Below are 15,284 nucleotides of genomic sequence, written 5' to 3'. Positions count from 1 at the left end.
GTCCCTAGAATTTCTAAGCAAACAGCTGGAGGCAGGGCTTTCTCCTATAGAGCTCCATTTTTATGGAACGGTCTGCCTACCCATGTCAGAGACGCAAACTCGGTCTCAACCTTTAAGTCCTTACTGAAGACTTATCTCTTCAGTGGGTCATATGATTGAGTGTAGTCTGGCCCATGAGTGGAAAGGTGAACGGAAAGGATCTGGAGCAACGAACCGCCCTTGCTGTCTCTGCCTGGCCGGTTCCCCTCTTCCCACTGGGATTCTCTGCCTCTAACCCTATTACAGGGGCTGAGTCACTGGCTTACTGGGGCTCTCTCATGCCGTCCCTGGAAGGGGTGCGTCACCTGAGTGGGCTGATTCACTGATGTGGTCATCCTGTCTGGGTTGGCGCCCCCTTGGTTGTGCCATGGCGCAGATCTTTGTGGGCTATACTCAGCCTTGTCTCAGGATGGTAAGTTGGTGGTTGAAGATATCCCTCTAGTGGTGTGGGGGCTGTGCTTTGGCAAAGTGGGTGGGGTTATATCCTTCCTGTTTGGCCCTGTCTGGGGTGTCCTCTGATGGGGCCACAGTGTCTCCTGACCCCTCCTGTCTCAGCCTCCAGTATTTATGCTGCAGTAGTTTATGTGTTGGGGGGCTAGGGTCAGTTTGTTATATCTGGAGTACCTCTCCTGTCCTATTCGGTGTCCTGTGTGAATCTAAGTGTGCGTTCTCTAATTCTCTCTCTCTCGGAGGAGGACCTGAGCCCTAGGACCATGCCCCAGGACTACCTGACATGATGACTCCTTGCTGTCCCCAGTCCACCTGACCGTGCTGCTGCTCCAGTTTCAACTGTTCTGCCTTATTATTATTATTATTATTATTATTATTATTATTATTATTGGACCATGCTGGTCATTTATGAACATTTGAACATCTTGGCCATGTTCTGTTATAATCTCCACCCGGCACAGCCAGAAGAGGACTGGCCACCCCACATAGCCTGGTTCCTCTCTAGGTTTCTTCCTAGGTTTTGGCCTTTCTAGGGAGTTTTTCCTAGCCACTGTGCTTCTACACCTGCATTGCTTGCTGTTTGGGGTTTTAGGCTGGGTTTCTGTACTGCACTTTGAGATATCAGCTGATGTACGAAGGGCTTTATAAATACATTTGATTTGATTTCATCAACAGCCACAAATTTGGATAACATAGAATTACATGGATGTATCTTATGTAAACATTTTAAAGTGCACTTCCTTAACTTTGTTTGGTATACAATATTTGTAAGGCCTTGACCATACATTTTTCCAGACAATGTCAGGAATAAGCATGTTCCAGAAAAATGTTCCTCTTGGTGTAAATTGGTTTTGTGAATGAAGAATTTGTGCTATATATTTATTACAACAAGATTTCTCAAGTAAACCCACGCCTTCCAATCTGAGTTCTGAATGAGAGGGAAATACTTACACACTCGTCTCTAACATGTAGGCTCAGCATTCCCAAACAGTCCCGTTATCAGTCAGAATGTTGAACAAACTTAACTTCAACTTACTTGACCTGTTGTCCTGATGATTTTAATCCCTATATCGGAGGTAATCTGATACAAAATATCCACACTCCACAATGCTATCAACCCGACCTTCAGTATGCTGGTCTGTTCATCGGTTTTTATTTCCGTTTTTTTATTTTCAATACTGATGCAATTCGCATGTGACAAACACTTGCACAATATGGCTGAGACGAATCTAACCACAGACCGAAAGGCAAACAATTCCGGCTGATTGCGAGGAAACGTGCTTTGGTTACATTCGGCTATTGTTTACATATTGTGCATCACATTAAGAGATTTAAAATACAAGCAACAGAACCTACCTGCGAGCGCAAAAAGGTAGGCAAACAACACTTTCATGTGGATACCTTATCTCCTTATCTCCTCCTCCACCTCCTGTCATCAGAAGGACCTACAACATGTACACCCGGTACATATCATTGTATTCCACATTCTGGCTTGTAGAGACAATTGCGTCTTTTTCTAGGGCGACTTCGAGTCAGAATGAAAATACACGGAGCGAAACGGGGAGGGGCCTAACTTCATTTGTCCAATAGAAACTCTTGTTTTAACGTTCCACCACTACCAATGTCACCATTTAAATAAAAATTAAAAAAGACGCTCATAATTGCTGAACAATGGAGTACACAGAAAGATACACACGTCTAATCATCTTATGTGATCGTTCACATAAATGGAGATACATTTGGACAGAGAAAAACAACATTGTAATAAGCGTCACAGTTCTGATCATGTTTGATCTGTGGTCGATTAGTTTCACTTCAGAAGTTAACACGTTGCGTAAGGCCAGACCCTCTCAATCGAGAGGACCGTATAAATCGATGTCAGCCCTTCGCTGTCGTCCAAATAAGTGTTGTATCAACGGGACAAAACTACGCTGTCAAGATGTTTTTAACTTCTGCAATTCGATCTGTTGTAGCGCAAACGGTACGGTTATAACAATGTACTCGTGTTATACTAACATTATCAGTCTTATGATCAATCATTACGTTTTAGGAGAATTGAATGAAATATGTTGCATGACACTTGACAAGGGCAAGCGGCCTAGCTAGCGGAACGGCTAGCTAACTAGTAGCTAGTTACACCAGCCAATGTTTCATTTAGAGTCATGATTTACTCAAATATTAATATGAACAATATTGTTGATTGAACGATTGTGAAAATATATCTTTGTCCTTGTCAGTTCGCTAGCTAAAGCTGACTGGCTAACTGAGTTAGCTAGCGTAAAAGAGCCTTGCATAGTTTGCTGGCTAGTTTGCTTCACGGCTACCTTACAACTTCTTAATCGTTTTGAATCCCAATGGTCATAATTATAACTGGTGCCTCATACTGCCAAATTGTCCTGTTGGTATTGAAGTCTTTAATAAATTCATTTTGGGTTGGTATTGCATAGAATCAAACCTTATTCACACATTAACATCCTTCTTCTTCTGTCAATGTTCCATCTTCTCAGTCCAGGCAGGTCAGGAGTCTGCACCAGTCCGCTGCCAGAGCTGGAGCTGGGGGCATCTTTGTGGTGAGTGCAGCTGTGTAGGATCTCTAACCTCACTGATTTCTTACTGTACTATATCCTTAATGTGACTAGCCTCAGAATCTCAGGCTTCTTACCTACCAAGACGAGATTTGGAAGTATGGCCACACAAGGCTAGTCTGGGTAGCAGTCTCTTTAGTTAACATTCCACTCCTTGCCATTCCCGTCATTTGCCAAAGAGACTGGCGTTTGGGCAATCTTAACGTTCAATAATGCAGACGTATTTACGGCACAGTTGTTGATTGCTAGTTGGAAACAACATTAATATTTTCCATGACAACATTATGGAATATGGGGTGTGTGCAAATTTGGTTGCAATATAGAAAAGGAGAATTTTTTTATGAATAACAACAAACAATAATGCTGCGATAATTCGTTTGTGTGAAGGCAGTGTCAATACAAGATCATGTTGTTCAATGTGGCTAGAGAGGACTCCGTAAGGAGAGAGAAATCATGATAGGGAAAATATTAGCTGTACAAGATTCAATTGAGCTCCGTTTACTTTGGTTGCATCCCATAAATGAAGGAAAAGAAACAGGAAGTGGCACCCATCGTCATTCCTCACATATATATATATATATACACACGTCCATCCATATATATATATATATATATAGTCCATCCATATATATATATATATATATATATATATATATATATATATATATATATATATATATATATATATATATATATATATATATATATATATATGAGCCTTCAGAAAGTATTCACACCCTTGACTTTTTCTGCATTTTGTTATATTACAGCCTGAATCTAAAACTGATTTAGATTTGTTTTGGTCACTGGCCCACTACACACAATATCGCATCATGTCAAAGTGGAATTGTTTTTAGATATTAGTTTTTTATTTTTTATTTGATACAAATTAATTATATGAAAAACTGAAATGTCTTGAGGCAATAAGTATTCAACCCTTTTGTTATGGCAATAAGTCACATGATAAGTTGCATGGACTCACTCTGTGTGCATTGCAATAATGGTGTTTAACAAGATTTTTGAATGACTACCTCATCTCTGTACCCCACACACACAATTATCTGTAAGGTCCCTCATCTCTGTACCCCACACACACACAATTACCTGTAAGGTCCCTCAGTCAAGCAGTGAATTTCAAACACAGATACAAACACAAAGACCAGGGAGGTTTTCCAATGCCTCACAAAGAACAACATCTATTGGTAAAATAAAAAGAGGACATAAAATATCCCTTTGGGCATGGTGTAGTTATTCATTACACTTTGGATGGTGTATCAATACACCCAGTCACTACAAAGATATAGGCGTCCTTCCTAACTCAGTTGCCGTAGAGGAAGGAAACCACTTGTCCTTAATACATTATATTATTATATTATATTATGTTTGGGTCAAATCCAATACAAAACATTAGAGTACCACTCTGCATATTTTCAAGCATAGTGGTGGCTGCATCATGTTATGGGCATGCTTGTAATCGGTAAGGACTGGGATGGTTTTCAGGATCTTTTTTTTTCCTTCATGGAGCTAAGCACAGGCAAAATCCTAGAGGAAAACCTGGTTCAGTCTGCTTTCCACCAGACACTGGGAGATAAATTTGCCTTTCTGCAGGACAATAACCAAAAACACAAGGCCAAATCTACACTGCAGTTGCTTACCAAGAAGACACAGAATATTCCTGAGTGGCCTAGTTACAGTTTTGACCTAAAGTAGGGATGACCAGGGATGTTCTCTGTTTAATTAGTCCTCCAGATCAGATGCAGTAGGGATGACCAGGGATGTTCTCTTGATAAGTGTGTGAATTGGACTATTTTCCTGTCCTGCTAAGCATTCAAAATATAATGTACTTTTTGGTGTCAAGGAAAATGTATGGAGTAAAAAAGTACATTATTTTCTTAAGGAATGAAGTGAAGTAGAAGTAGTCAAATATAAATAGTAATATACAGATAACTGCCCCCAAAAAAAAAAAAACTTCTGAAGTAGAAATACTTGAAAGTGCTACTTAAGTACTTTACACCACTGGCTAACAAAAGACTATGATGTGACTAACACTAAGAACCTTAAGTCAATGTGAACATATCCCCAACAACAAGACCATGGCTTGTCTCGTACATGTTCACTGTTGTCAAGGTCTGGCCTACTCAACTATATGAACCAGCCTTTCATACACATTGCATCATGCAACTACTGTAGGATGTTATAAAATAAAAATATATATCTAAATATATATTGCGATACTCTACTGTATATACAAATATATATATATATTGCGATACTCTACTGTATATACAAATATATATATATATTGCGATACTCTACTGTATATACAAATATATATATTGCGATACTCTACTGTATATACAAATATATATATATATATTGCGATACTCTACTGTATATACAAATATATATATATATTGCGATACTCTACTGTATATACAAATATATATACTACTCTACTGTATACACACAAATGTATATACAATATATATATATTGCGATACTCTACTGTATATACAAATATATATATATTATACTCTACTGTATATACAAATATAAATGTATATACAAATATATATATATTGCGATACTCTACTGTATACACACAAATGTATATAGAAATATATATATATATTGCGATACTCTACTGTATATACACAAATATATATTGCGATACTTTACTGTATATACACAAATATATATATTGTGATACTGTATATACACATATATATTGCGATACTGTATATACACATATATATATTGCGATACTCTACTGTATATACAAAAATATATATATATATATTGTGATACTCTACTGTATATACAAAAAAAAAACTCTCCCTGTCACTAGATGTCATGTGTTAGTGGTTACTGTTGAAACAACATCACATGGTTGTTGCTTCTACTCAGGTGATGGAAACATGGCATGGTAACAGTCCCTTGGCATAGAGACATGTTGACATGGTAACAGTCCCTTGGCATAGAGACATGTTGGCATGGTAACAGTCCCTTGGCATAGAGACATGTTGACATGGTAACAGTCCCTTGGCATAGAGACATGTTATATTGTCTTTTAGAGAAGAGATTCAACAAAGCCCTACCTACGTGAGCCACAACCATAGCTTGTGCATGTTTACGATGACCATTTTAACCAGATAACACCAGGATAGGACTGTTCACTGTTCACAAGGGGGCAGTGGTACATTTCCTGTAGTGCCAATATGGCTGCGTTTACACAAGGTGTGCAATTCAGTGATTTTCCCCCCACTAATGGGTGTTTTTGACCAATCACATCAGTATTTTGTACAAAATTGTTTTCAGAGCTGATCTAATTGGTCAAAAGACCAATTAGTGAGAGAAAAAAAAAATCTGAATTGGTCTGCCTGTGAACTCGGCTTATGTTGTTGGATACAGCACTCATATTGGTGTAGATAAAAAGGCTATATCTCAATCACCTTGGGCTTTCCTCTCCCCATAGTGATCTATGGGGGGAGATTGTCCTTTTCCTGATGAGTTGGTATCTTTAACTAATTGAACATTTTGAACTAATACAACATTGTTTTTAGTTTGGCAGGTACTGGTAGGAGTTCTGTAAAACTGACTTCAATATAATGATTAATAATTAATGAATGATTTAATCTGCTTGTTTTCTTTCCACTGTAGCACAGAGACACACCTGACAACAACCCAGATACTCCATTTGAGTTCACTGTGGACAACCTGAAGGTGAGTGGAGGACGTCAAGAACATTATTATTTAAAGAAATGACTGCAAATCAAGACTAAAACAACAACTATTAAAATTAAAAATATTATATTAAAATATTAATGTAAATCGCATCAATTTCACAACTTTTAACTTTAAAAAATGTTTTTTTTTTATGAAAGGAAGCTTTCATAAAACAATCACATTTTCTGTTCTTATCAACAAACCACATCATATAAGCGTCACTAATGAAAGCCGTTTGTTGTTTTAAGAGGATTGATGCTATCATTAGTATGTACCCAGAGGGCCACAAGCAGGCCGCCACCATCCCCGTGTTGGACCTGGCTCAGAGACAGCATGGATGGCTCCCCATCTCAGCTATGAACAAGGTAAATCAATCAATCAATATCCCCATCTCAGCTATGAACAAGGTAAATCAATCAATCAATATCCCCATCTCAGGCATGAACAAGGTAAATCAATCAATCAATATCCCCATCTCAGCTATGAACAAGGTAAATCAATCAATCAATATCCCCATCTCAGGCATGAACAAGGTAAATCAATCAATCAATATCCCCATCTCAGGCATGAACAAGGTAAATCAATCAATCAATATCCCCATCTCAGGCATGAACAAGGTAAATCAATCAATCAATATCCCCATCTCAGGCATGAACAAGGTAAATCAATCAATCAATCAATATCCCCATCTCAGGCATGAACAAGGTAAATCAATCAATCAATATCCCCATCTCAGGCATGAACAAGGTAAATCAATCAATCAATATCCCCATCTCAGGCATGAACAAGGTAAACCAATCAATCAATCAATATCCCCATCTCAGGCATGAACAATATGCCGACTGAGGCATCTGTTTGCTTCAGAATAGAGTATGTTAATCTGGTTTGCTTTTGTGGCAACAGATTTTTACAATAGGCATAATCAGAATGAATGAGTGATGTGCTGATGTAGATTTGTTGAACCACAGAATTACGTAGAATCTCTATTTGCAGACCAGGGGCGTGATCAGTAAGGACGAGCCATTTAGAAACCCTCCATCATCCATTACTGGACTGATTATACTTAAGTCAATGCTACACCTTTTTTTGTTAATGAGCCCCCATTTTTTTTTTTTTTAACATACATTTTCCTCTCTTCTCCCAGGTGGCCGAGGTGCTTGAGGTCCCTCCGATGAGGATCTATGAGGTAGCGACGTTCTACACCATGTTCCTGAGGCAGCCGGTGGGCAAGTACCACATCCAGATCTGCACTACAACTCCCTGCATGCTTTGCGACTCCGACAGCATCCTGGAGGCCCTCCAGAACAAACTGGGTAAGAGATCGACAGGCGGACCCAGACATGAAAGGGGATCAAAGTGAAGATGGATAAACAAATGTTGATTTTATTATTTTTTATTATTGTCTATATGACAGATGAACATGTGTCTGTGTGGCCATTTGTTTTGTTTTTTTACCTCACATTGGCCATTTGGTTTGTGATAGGCCAGTAGGAGGATGGGTTATTGGCCATTTGGTTTGTGATAGGCCAGTAGGAGGATGGGTTATTGGCCATTTGGTTTGTGATAGGCCAGTAGGAGGATGGGTTATTGGCCATTTGGTTTGTGATAGGCCAGTAGGAGGATGGGTTATTGGCCATTTGGTTTGTGATAGGCCAGTAGGAGGATGGGTTATTGGCCATTTGGTTTGTGATAGGCCAGTAGGAGGATGGGTTATTGGCCATTTGGTTTGTGATAGGCCAGTAGGAGGATGGGTTATTGGCCATTTGGTTTGTGATAGGCCAGTAGGAGGATGGGTTATTCGCCATTTGGTTTGTGATAGGCCAGTAGGAGGAGGGGTTATTGGCCATTTGGTTTGTGATAGGCCAGTAGGAGGATGGGTTATTGGCCATTTGGTTTGTGATAGGCCAGTAGGAGGATGGGTTATTGGCCATTTGGTTTGTGACCTCACATGGAGGGGTTATCCTGGCCGAATGGATCATTTCTTTCTCCATAAGCTTAAACTTGATGAAAACTTGTCATTTAGATTTTTCTATAGGCTATTGACATAGTCAGTCACCTCGCTACCTTAAATTTTGAAGCTATCCAAAACAACTTTGAGATGCAACTCCGTCACATTCATTGTTTGATTGGGATATATCCATGCATAAAATGATGAAAGTGGCCTGTAGACCAAAGTCCTATTCATAGAATAGAGAGAGAAGGGGAATATAGGATATTGTTTTTAACTGCTAGTAGACACAAGATGCACTACATGACCAAAAGTATGTGGACACCTGATTCCAAAATTCAAGGATATTAATATGGAGTTGGTCCCCCACTTTTGCTGCTATTAACAGCCTCCACTCTTCTGGGAAGGCTTTCCACTAGATGTTGGAACATTGCTGCTATAACAGCCTCCACTCTTCTGGGAAGGCTTTCCACTAGATGTTGGAACATTGCTGCTATAACAGCCTCCACTCTTCTGGGAAGGTTTTCCACTAGATGTTGGAACATTGCTGCGGGGACTTGCTTCCATTCAGCCACAAGAGCATTAGTGAGGTCGGGCACTGATGTTGGGCGATTAGACCTGGCTCACAGTTGTCGTTCTAATTCATCGCAGAGGTGTTTGATGAGGTTGAGGTCAGGGCTCTGTGCAGGCCAGTCAAGTTCTTCCACACCGATCTCAATAAACCATTTCTGTATGGACCTCGCTTTGTGCACAGGGGCATTGTCATGCTGAAACAGGAAAGGGCCTTTCCCCAAACTGTTACCACAATGTTAGAAGCACAGAATTGTCTAGAATGTCATTGTATGCTGTAGTGTTAGGATTTCCCTTCACTGGAACTAAGGGGCCCGAACCATGAAAAACAGCCCCAGACCATTATTCCTCCTCCACCAAACTTTACAGTTGGCACTATGCATTTGGGCAGGTAGCGTTCTCCTGGCACTCGCCAAACCCAGATTCCTCCGTCGGACTGCAAGATGGTGAAGCATGATTCATCATTGACCGGAGCAGCTCTTGCAGGGCAGAAATTTAACAAACTGACTTGTTGGAAAGGTAGCATCCTATGACGGTGCCACATTTAAAGTCAATGAGTTCTTCAGTAAGGCCATTCTACTGCCAATGTTTGTCTATGGAGATTGCATGGCTGTGCGCTCGATTGGTATACACCTGTCAGCAACGGGTGTGGCTGAAATAGCCAAATCCACTCATTTGAAGGGGTGTCCACATACTTTTGTATATATAGTGTAGTTAGTGTGTCCGAAATAAGATCGTGACGAATGGGTGTAGGCTATAGTCTATAGCTGTGTGCTGTGAGACTGTTCTTCCCTGCTCTACACCAGTCCAGTTGTGTCCTGTGAGACTGTTCTTCACTGCTCTACACCAGTCCAGTTGCGTCCTGTGAGACTGTTCTTCCCTGCTCTACACCAGTCCAGTTCAAATAGGGTCAACCATCATCTGTCACATTAAGATGTCGTTACCAATCGACAATGGCTGTCAATCGTCGTAGATAGATGCTATTGTAATATCGCCCAACCCTAGTGTACACAACAGTAATGGATTGTTAAGAGTTGAGCATTAAGCTTCAGAGATCTCGGAGAACTAAGAATCAATTAAAATTATTTTTCACTACTACTTAACGATGATAGCTAAACCTACTGTATATTTTTTTGTGTGAATATTAAGTCGTTTCTTTTGCAGTGTCAAGACGCTGGGTTCTAGTCGGTTTCTACTCTCTTGCCAACTCTTTATCTAATTGTCATGCAGAACATGTTTGGCTGTGTCGTTGGCAAAAGCACAAACTGATCAGGGATCAGTTCACCAATCTTTCCATCAGATCAGTCTTATAAGCCGAAACATCTTCCTCCTCCTCCTCCTCCTCCTCTCTCAGGCATCAAGGTAGGAGGGATGACTGCAGACAAGATGTTCTCTCTCATAGAGGTGGAGTGTCTCGGTGCCTGTGTTAATGCTCCTATGGTCCAGATCAACGACAACTACTACGTGAGTATACTGGATCTGGGACTGGCCAGGAACCTCACCATACTTATGTGCCGATACAACATGTATTGCGATTCAATATTGTAATTTTTTAAACATTTTATTTATTGTGATTCGATGTTCTAAACAATATTGCTTACCATATGTCTGCTGCAGAGGAACAAGAGTCATGAGAAAACAGGTTTTGATCAGTCATTGAAATAAAAGTAATTAAAACAAACAGGCTCACAATTTTTTTTTTTAAATATGGAGAACAAGTTGTGAAGGAAAAACACTGGGGGTTTTGGTGCAGGTACAGCGGACTAGCACCAAAATAATACTGAGATTCTCAAAATGATACCTGCAAAAATATTAGAGTAGTTTGTCTCTTCTCTAGTTCTCCATTAGTACCGTCTGTTAGTTGGTCTCTAGTTCTCCATTAGTACCGTCTGTTAGTTGGTCTCTAGTTTCCCATTAGTACCGTCTGTTAGTTGGTCTCTTCTCTAGTTCTCCATTAGTACCGTCTGTTAGTTGGTCTCTAGTTCTCCGTTAGTACCGTCTGTTAGTTGGTCTCTAGTTCTCCGTTAGTACCGTCTGTTAGTTGGTCTCTAGTTCTCCGTTAGTACCGTCTGTTAGTTGGTCTCTAGTTCTCCGTTAGTACCGTCTGTTAGTTGGTCTCTAGTTCTCCGTTAGATACCGTCTGTTAGTTGGTCTCTAGTTCTCCGTTAGTACCGTCTGTTAGTTGGTATCTAGTTCTCCGTTAGTACCGTCTGTTAGTTGGTATCTAGTTCTCCGTTAGTACCGTCTGTTAGTTGGTCTCTAGTTCTCCGTTAGTACCGTCTGTTAGTTGGAAAACCACTCTCTGTAAACCACAACCCTCGTGCTGAATTAGGCAGAACTGATTGTTTTTTTTTGTAATTGAATAAATATAGCAATACAAATTCCACTCATTTAGGTTATCGAACTGGTTTTATGTGTCAGGGTAGTTTTACTGGGTAAATAGACTGGTTTTACGATGTCAATAGTTTTACTGGGTAAATAGACTGGTTTTATGGTGTATCAGGATGGTTTTACTGGGTAAATAGACTGGTTTTATGATGTGTCAGGATGGTTTTACTGGGTAAATAGACTGGTTTTATGATGTGTCAGGATGGTTTTACTGGGTAAATAGACTGGTTTTATGATGTGTCAGGATGGTTTTACTGGGTAAATAGACTGGTTTGATGTATCAGGGTAGTTTCATTGTCTGAATATGGATCTGTGATGTGTTGCTGCCCTCTGGCTTACAGGAGGACCTGAGTCCTAAAGACATTGATCAGATCATTGACGAACTGAAAGCTGGACAAGTCCCTCCTCCTGGACCCAGGTATGAATGTCTATCGCCTCATATCATATTTACGGTCCTGTGTTTTGCTCAATTGTATGCCGTAGTAAGATTTGATCCTTTATTTTAAAAATGTAAGCAATTGACTGAGGATGGTGCTAGACCATTTGACAAAGAATTTGGGAAGTTTGATGAAGACGTTTAAAAATTTTTTTTTTTTTTTTTTAAGTTTAAAAAAATCCAGGCATGTGGCATGATTGCGAGAAACACAGGCTCCTAACTCATATACAATATAACAGCATGTTGTTCAGCGGTGAACTGTGTCGAGGACATAGTACTGGACTGGTGCTTTGCCTATCCATGCAATGTAACAGCACGTTACTTGTCTAGCGGTGAACTGTGAAGACTAACGCTTTGACACGCAATGGTGCTTTTTACAACCGGTTGATCGTTGAATCTAGCAAAGAAATTGATAGAGATCTAAGTAAACTATTGTTTCGAGTGTGTGTGTGTGTGTGGTGCATTCAGAAAGTATTCAGACCCCTTGAATTTTTCCAACATTTTGTTTCATTAGTCTTATTATAAAAATTGATTAAATTGTCCCCCACCCAATCCACACACAATACCCCATAATGACAAGGCAAAACACATGTTTTTAATAATGTTAGTACATTTATTATAAATGTTTAAAAAACTGATCAATTACATAAGTATTCAGACCCTTTACTCAATATTATGTTGAAACACCTTTGGCAGTGATTACAGCCTCAAGTCTTCTTGGGTATGATGCTACAAGATTGGCACACCTGTATTTGGGGAGTTTCTCCCATTCTTCTCTGTAGATCTTCTCAAGCTCTGTCAGGTTGGATGGGGAGAGTCACTGCACATATATTTTCAGGTCTCTCCAGAGATGTTCATATCTGGGCCCTGGCTGTGCCACTCAAGGACATTCAGAGACTTGTCCCGAAGCCACCCCTGCTTTATCGTGACTGTGTGCTTCGGGTCGCTGTCCTGTTGGAAGGTGGATCTTAGCCCCAGTCTGAGGTCCTGAGCGCTCTGGAGCAGGTTTTCAGCAAGGATCTCTTTGTACTTTGCTCTGTTCATCTTTGCCTCGATCCTCACAAGTCTCCCAGTCCCTGCTGCTGAAAAACATCCCCACAGCATGATGCTGCCACCACCATGCTTCACCGTAGGGATGGTGCCAGGTTTCCTCCAGACATGACACTTGGCATTCAGGCCAAAGTGTTCAATCTTGGTTTCATCAGACCAGAGAATCTTGTTTCTCATGGTCTGAGAGTAATTTAGGTGCATTTTGGCAAACTCCAAGCAGGTTGTCATGTGCCTTTTCCTGGAGTGGCGATTGGTGGAGTGCTGCAGAGATGGTTGTCTTTCTGGAAGGTTGTCCCATCTCCACAGAGGAACTCTGGAGCTCTGTCAGTGACCATCAGGTTCTTGGTCACCTCCCTGACCAAGGCCCTTCTCCCCCGATTGTTCAGTTTGGCTGGGCGGCCAGCTCTAGGAAGAGTCTTGGTGGTTCCAAACTTCTTCCATTTAAGAATGATGGAGGCCACTGTGTTCTTGGGGACCTTCAATGCTGCAGAAATTTTTTGATACCCTTCCCCAGATCCGTGCCTCAACACAATCCTGTCTCGGAGCTCTACAAACAATTCCTTCAAGCTCATGGCTTGGTTTTTGCTCTGATACGCACTGTCAACTGTGGGACCTTATATAGACAGGTGTGTGCCTTTCCAAATCATGTCCAATCAATTGAATTCACCACAGGTGGACTCCAATCAAGCTGTAGAAACATCAAGGATGTTCAATGGAAACAGGATGCACCGGAGCACAATTGAGTATCATAGCAAAGGGTCTGAATACTTACGTAAACAAGGTATTTTTTAAATTCATTTGCCAAAGTGCAGTGCATTTGGCAAGTATTCAGACCCCTTGATTTGTTCCACATTTTGTTACAGCCTTATTCTAAAATGACTGTACTACCCCATAATGACAGCGAAAACAGGTAGATTAAAAAAAATATATATCTATTAAATATAGAAAAAATAGCTTATTTACATAAGTATTCAGACCCTTTGCTATGAGATTCATAATGTATGCATAGGTGCATCTTGTTTCCATTGATCATTTTTTAGATGTTTCTACAACTTGATTGTAGGAACAGCCCTTTTGGAGTTTGCCAAAAGGCACCTAAAGGACTCTCAGACCATGAGAAACTAGATTCTCTGGTCTGATGAAACCAAGATTGAACTCTTTGGCCTGAATGCCAAGAGTCACGTCTGGAGGAAACCTGGCACCATCCCTACAGTGAAGCATGGTGGTGGCAGCATCATGCTGTTGGGATCTTTTTCAGGGGCAGGGACTGGGAGACTAGCCAGGATCGAGGGAAAGATGAATGAAGCAAAGTACAGAGAGATCCTTGATGAAAACCTGCTCCAGAGCACTCAGGACCTCAGACTACGGTGAACTTCCAACAGGACAACGACCCTAAAGACACAGCCAAGATAACGCAGGAGTGTTTTCGGGACAAGTCTCTGAATGTCCTTGAATGACCTAGCCAGAGCCCGGACATGAACCCGATTGAACATCTCTGGAGAGACCTGAAAATAGCTGTGCAGCAACACTCCCCATCCAACCTGACAGAGCTTGAGAGGATCTGCAGAGAAGAATAGGAGAAACTCTCCAAATACAGGTGTGAAGACACCCAAGAAGACTTGAGGCTGTAATCGCTGCCAAAGGTGCTTAAACGAGTAAAGGGTTCTGACTACTTATGTAAATGTGATGTTTCCATTTTTTTTTTTTTTTTGATTTAATAAATTTGCAAACATTTCTAAAAAAAAAAAAAAAAAAAAACAGTTTTTGCTTTGTCACTATGGGGTATTGTGTGTAGATTGGAGGGGGAAAAGGATTTAATCAATTTTATAAAAAGGCTGTAACTTTCTGAATGCATGTATAGTTATTTTAACATTTTCCTCTTTTTAACTACAAAACATAAACCTGCTGTTTTCACATTTTTTTTTTTTTTTTTTGGGGGGGGGGGTCATTGCTGGAAATGAATATAAAGTAGAAAAAAATGTGTTTGTTGACATTTCCTAAATGTAATAATTCTTTGTTGTTATTTATCTTCCAGGAACGGACGTTTCTCCTGTGAGCCAGCAGGTGGACTGACATCTCTGTCTGAGCCTCC

At 40.3% G+C, this 15,284-nt stretch overlaps 2 protein-coding genes across 8 annotated transcripts in view; one reads left to right on the top strand and one right to left on the bottom strand.

The window, feature by feature from the left end:
• Positions 1-2,037, bottom strand: part of LOC112244522 (acetyl-coenzyme A synthetase, cytoplasmic-like) — a 49,527-nt gene extending 47,490 nt beyond the window's left edge. For 2 of the 7 annotated variants that reach the window (XM_042329206.1, XM_042329210.1), the window contains exon 1: positions 1,846-2,036. The gene's annotated coding sequence lies outside the window, so the exon portion shown is untranslated. Of the gene's footprint in view, positions 1-1,440; positions 1,786-1,845 lie in introns of those variants that run through there. The other 5 variants (XM_042329207.1, XM_042329211.1, XM_042329212.1 and 2 more) reach the window with 4 other exon arrangements.
• Positions 2,038-2,322: 285 nt separating this feature from the next.
• The window catches only part of LOC112227960 (NADH dehydrogenase [ubiquinone] flavoprotein 2, mitochondrial-like), a 13,102-nt gene continuing 140 nt past the window's right edge, over positions 2,323-15,284 (top strand). The window contains exons 1-8 of the mRNA XM_042329205.1: positions 2,323-2,470; positions 2,997-3,059; positions 6,735-6,797; positions 7,049-7,165; positions 7,945-8,113; positions 10,673-10,782; positions 12,048-12,124; positions 15,228-15,284. The exon at positions 15,228-15,284 is cut by the window's right edge and continues 140 nt beyond it. Coding sequence (XP_042185139.1) covers positions 2,429-2,470; positions 2,997-3,059; positions 6,735-6,797; positions 7,049-7,165; positions 7,945-8,113; positions 10,673-10,782; positions 12,048-12,124; positions 15,228-15,284 — 698 coding nt within the window. The 5' untranslated portion in view covers positions 2,323-2,428. The remainder of the gene's footprint in view (positions 2,471-2,996; positions 3,060-6,734; positions 6,798-7,048; positions 7,166-7,944; positions 8,114-10,672; positions 10,783-12,047; positions 12,125-15,227) is intronic.

Source organism: Oncorhynchus tshawytscha, linkage group LG10 (genome assembly GCF_018296145.1).
Source record: "Oncorhynchus tshawytscha isolate Ot180627B linkage group LG10, Otsh_v2.0, whole genome shotgun sequence".
In the NCBI taxonomy this organism is placed as follows: domain Eukaryota; kingdom Metazoa; phylum Chordata; class Actinopteri; order Salmoniformes; family Salmonidae; genus Oncorhynchus; species Oncorhynchus tshawytscha.
The sequence above is the reverse complement of the archived record's forward strand: the minus strand, read 5'-3'. Positions and strand labels throughout refer to the sequence as shown.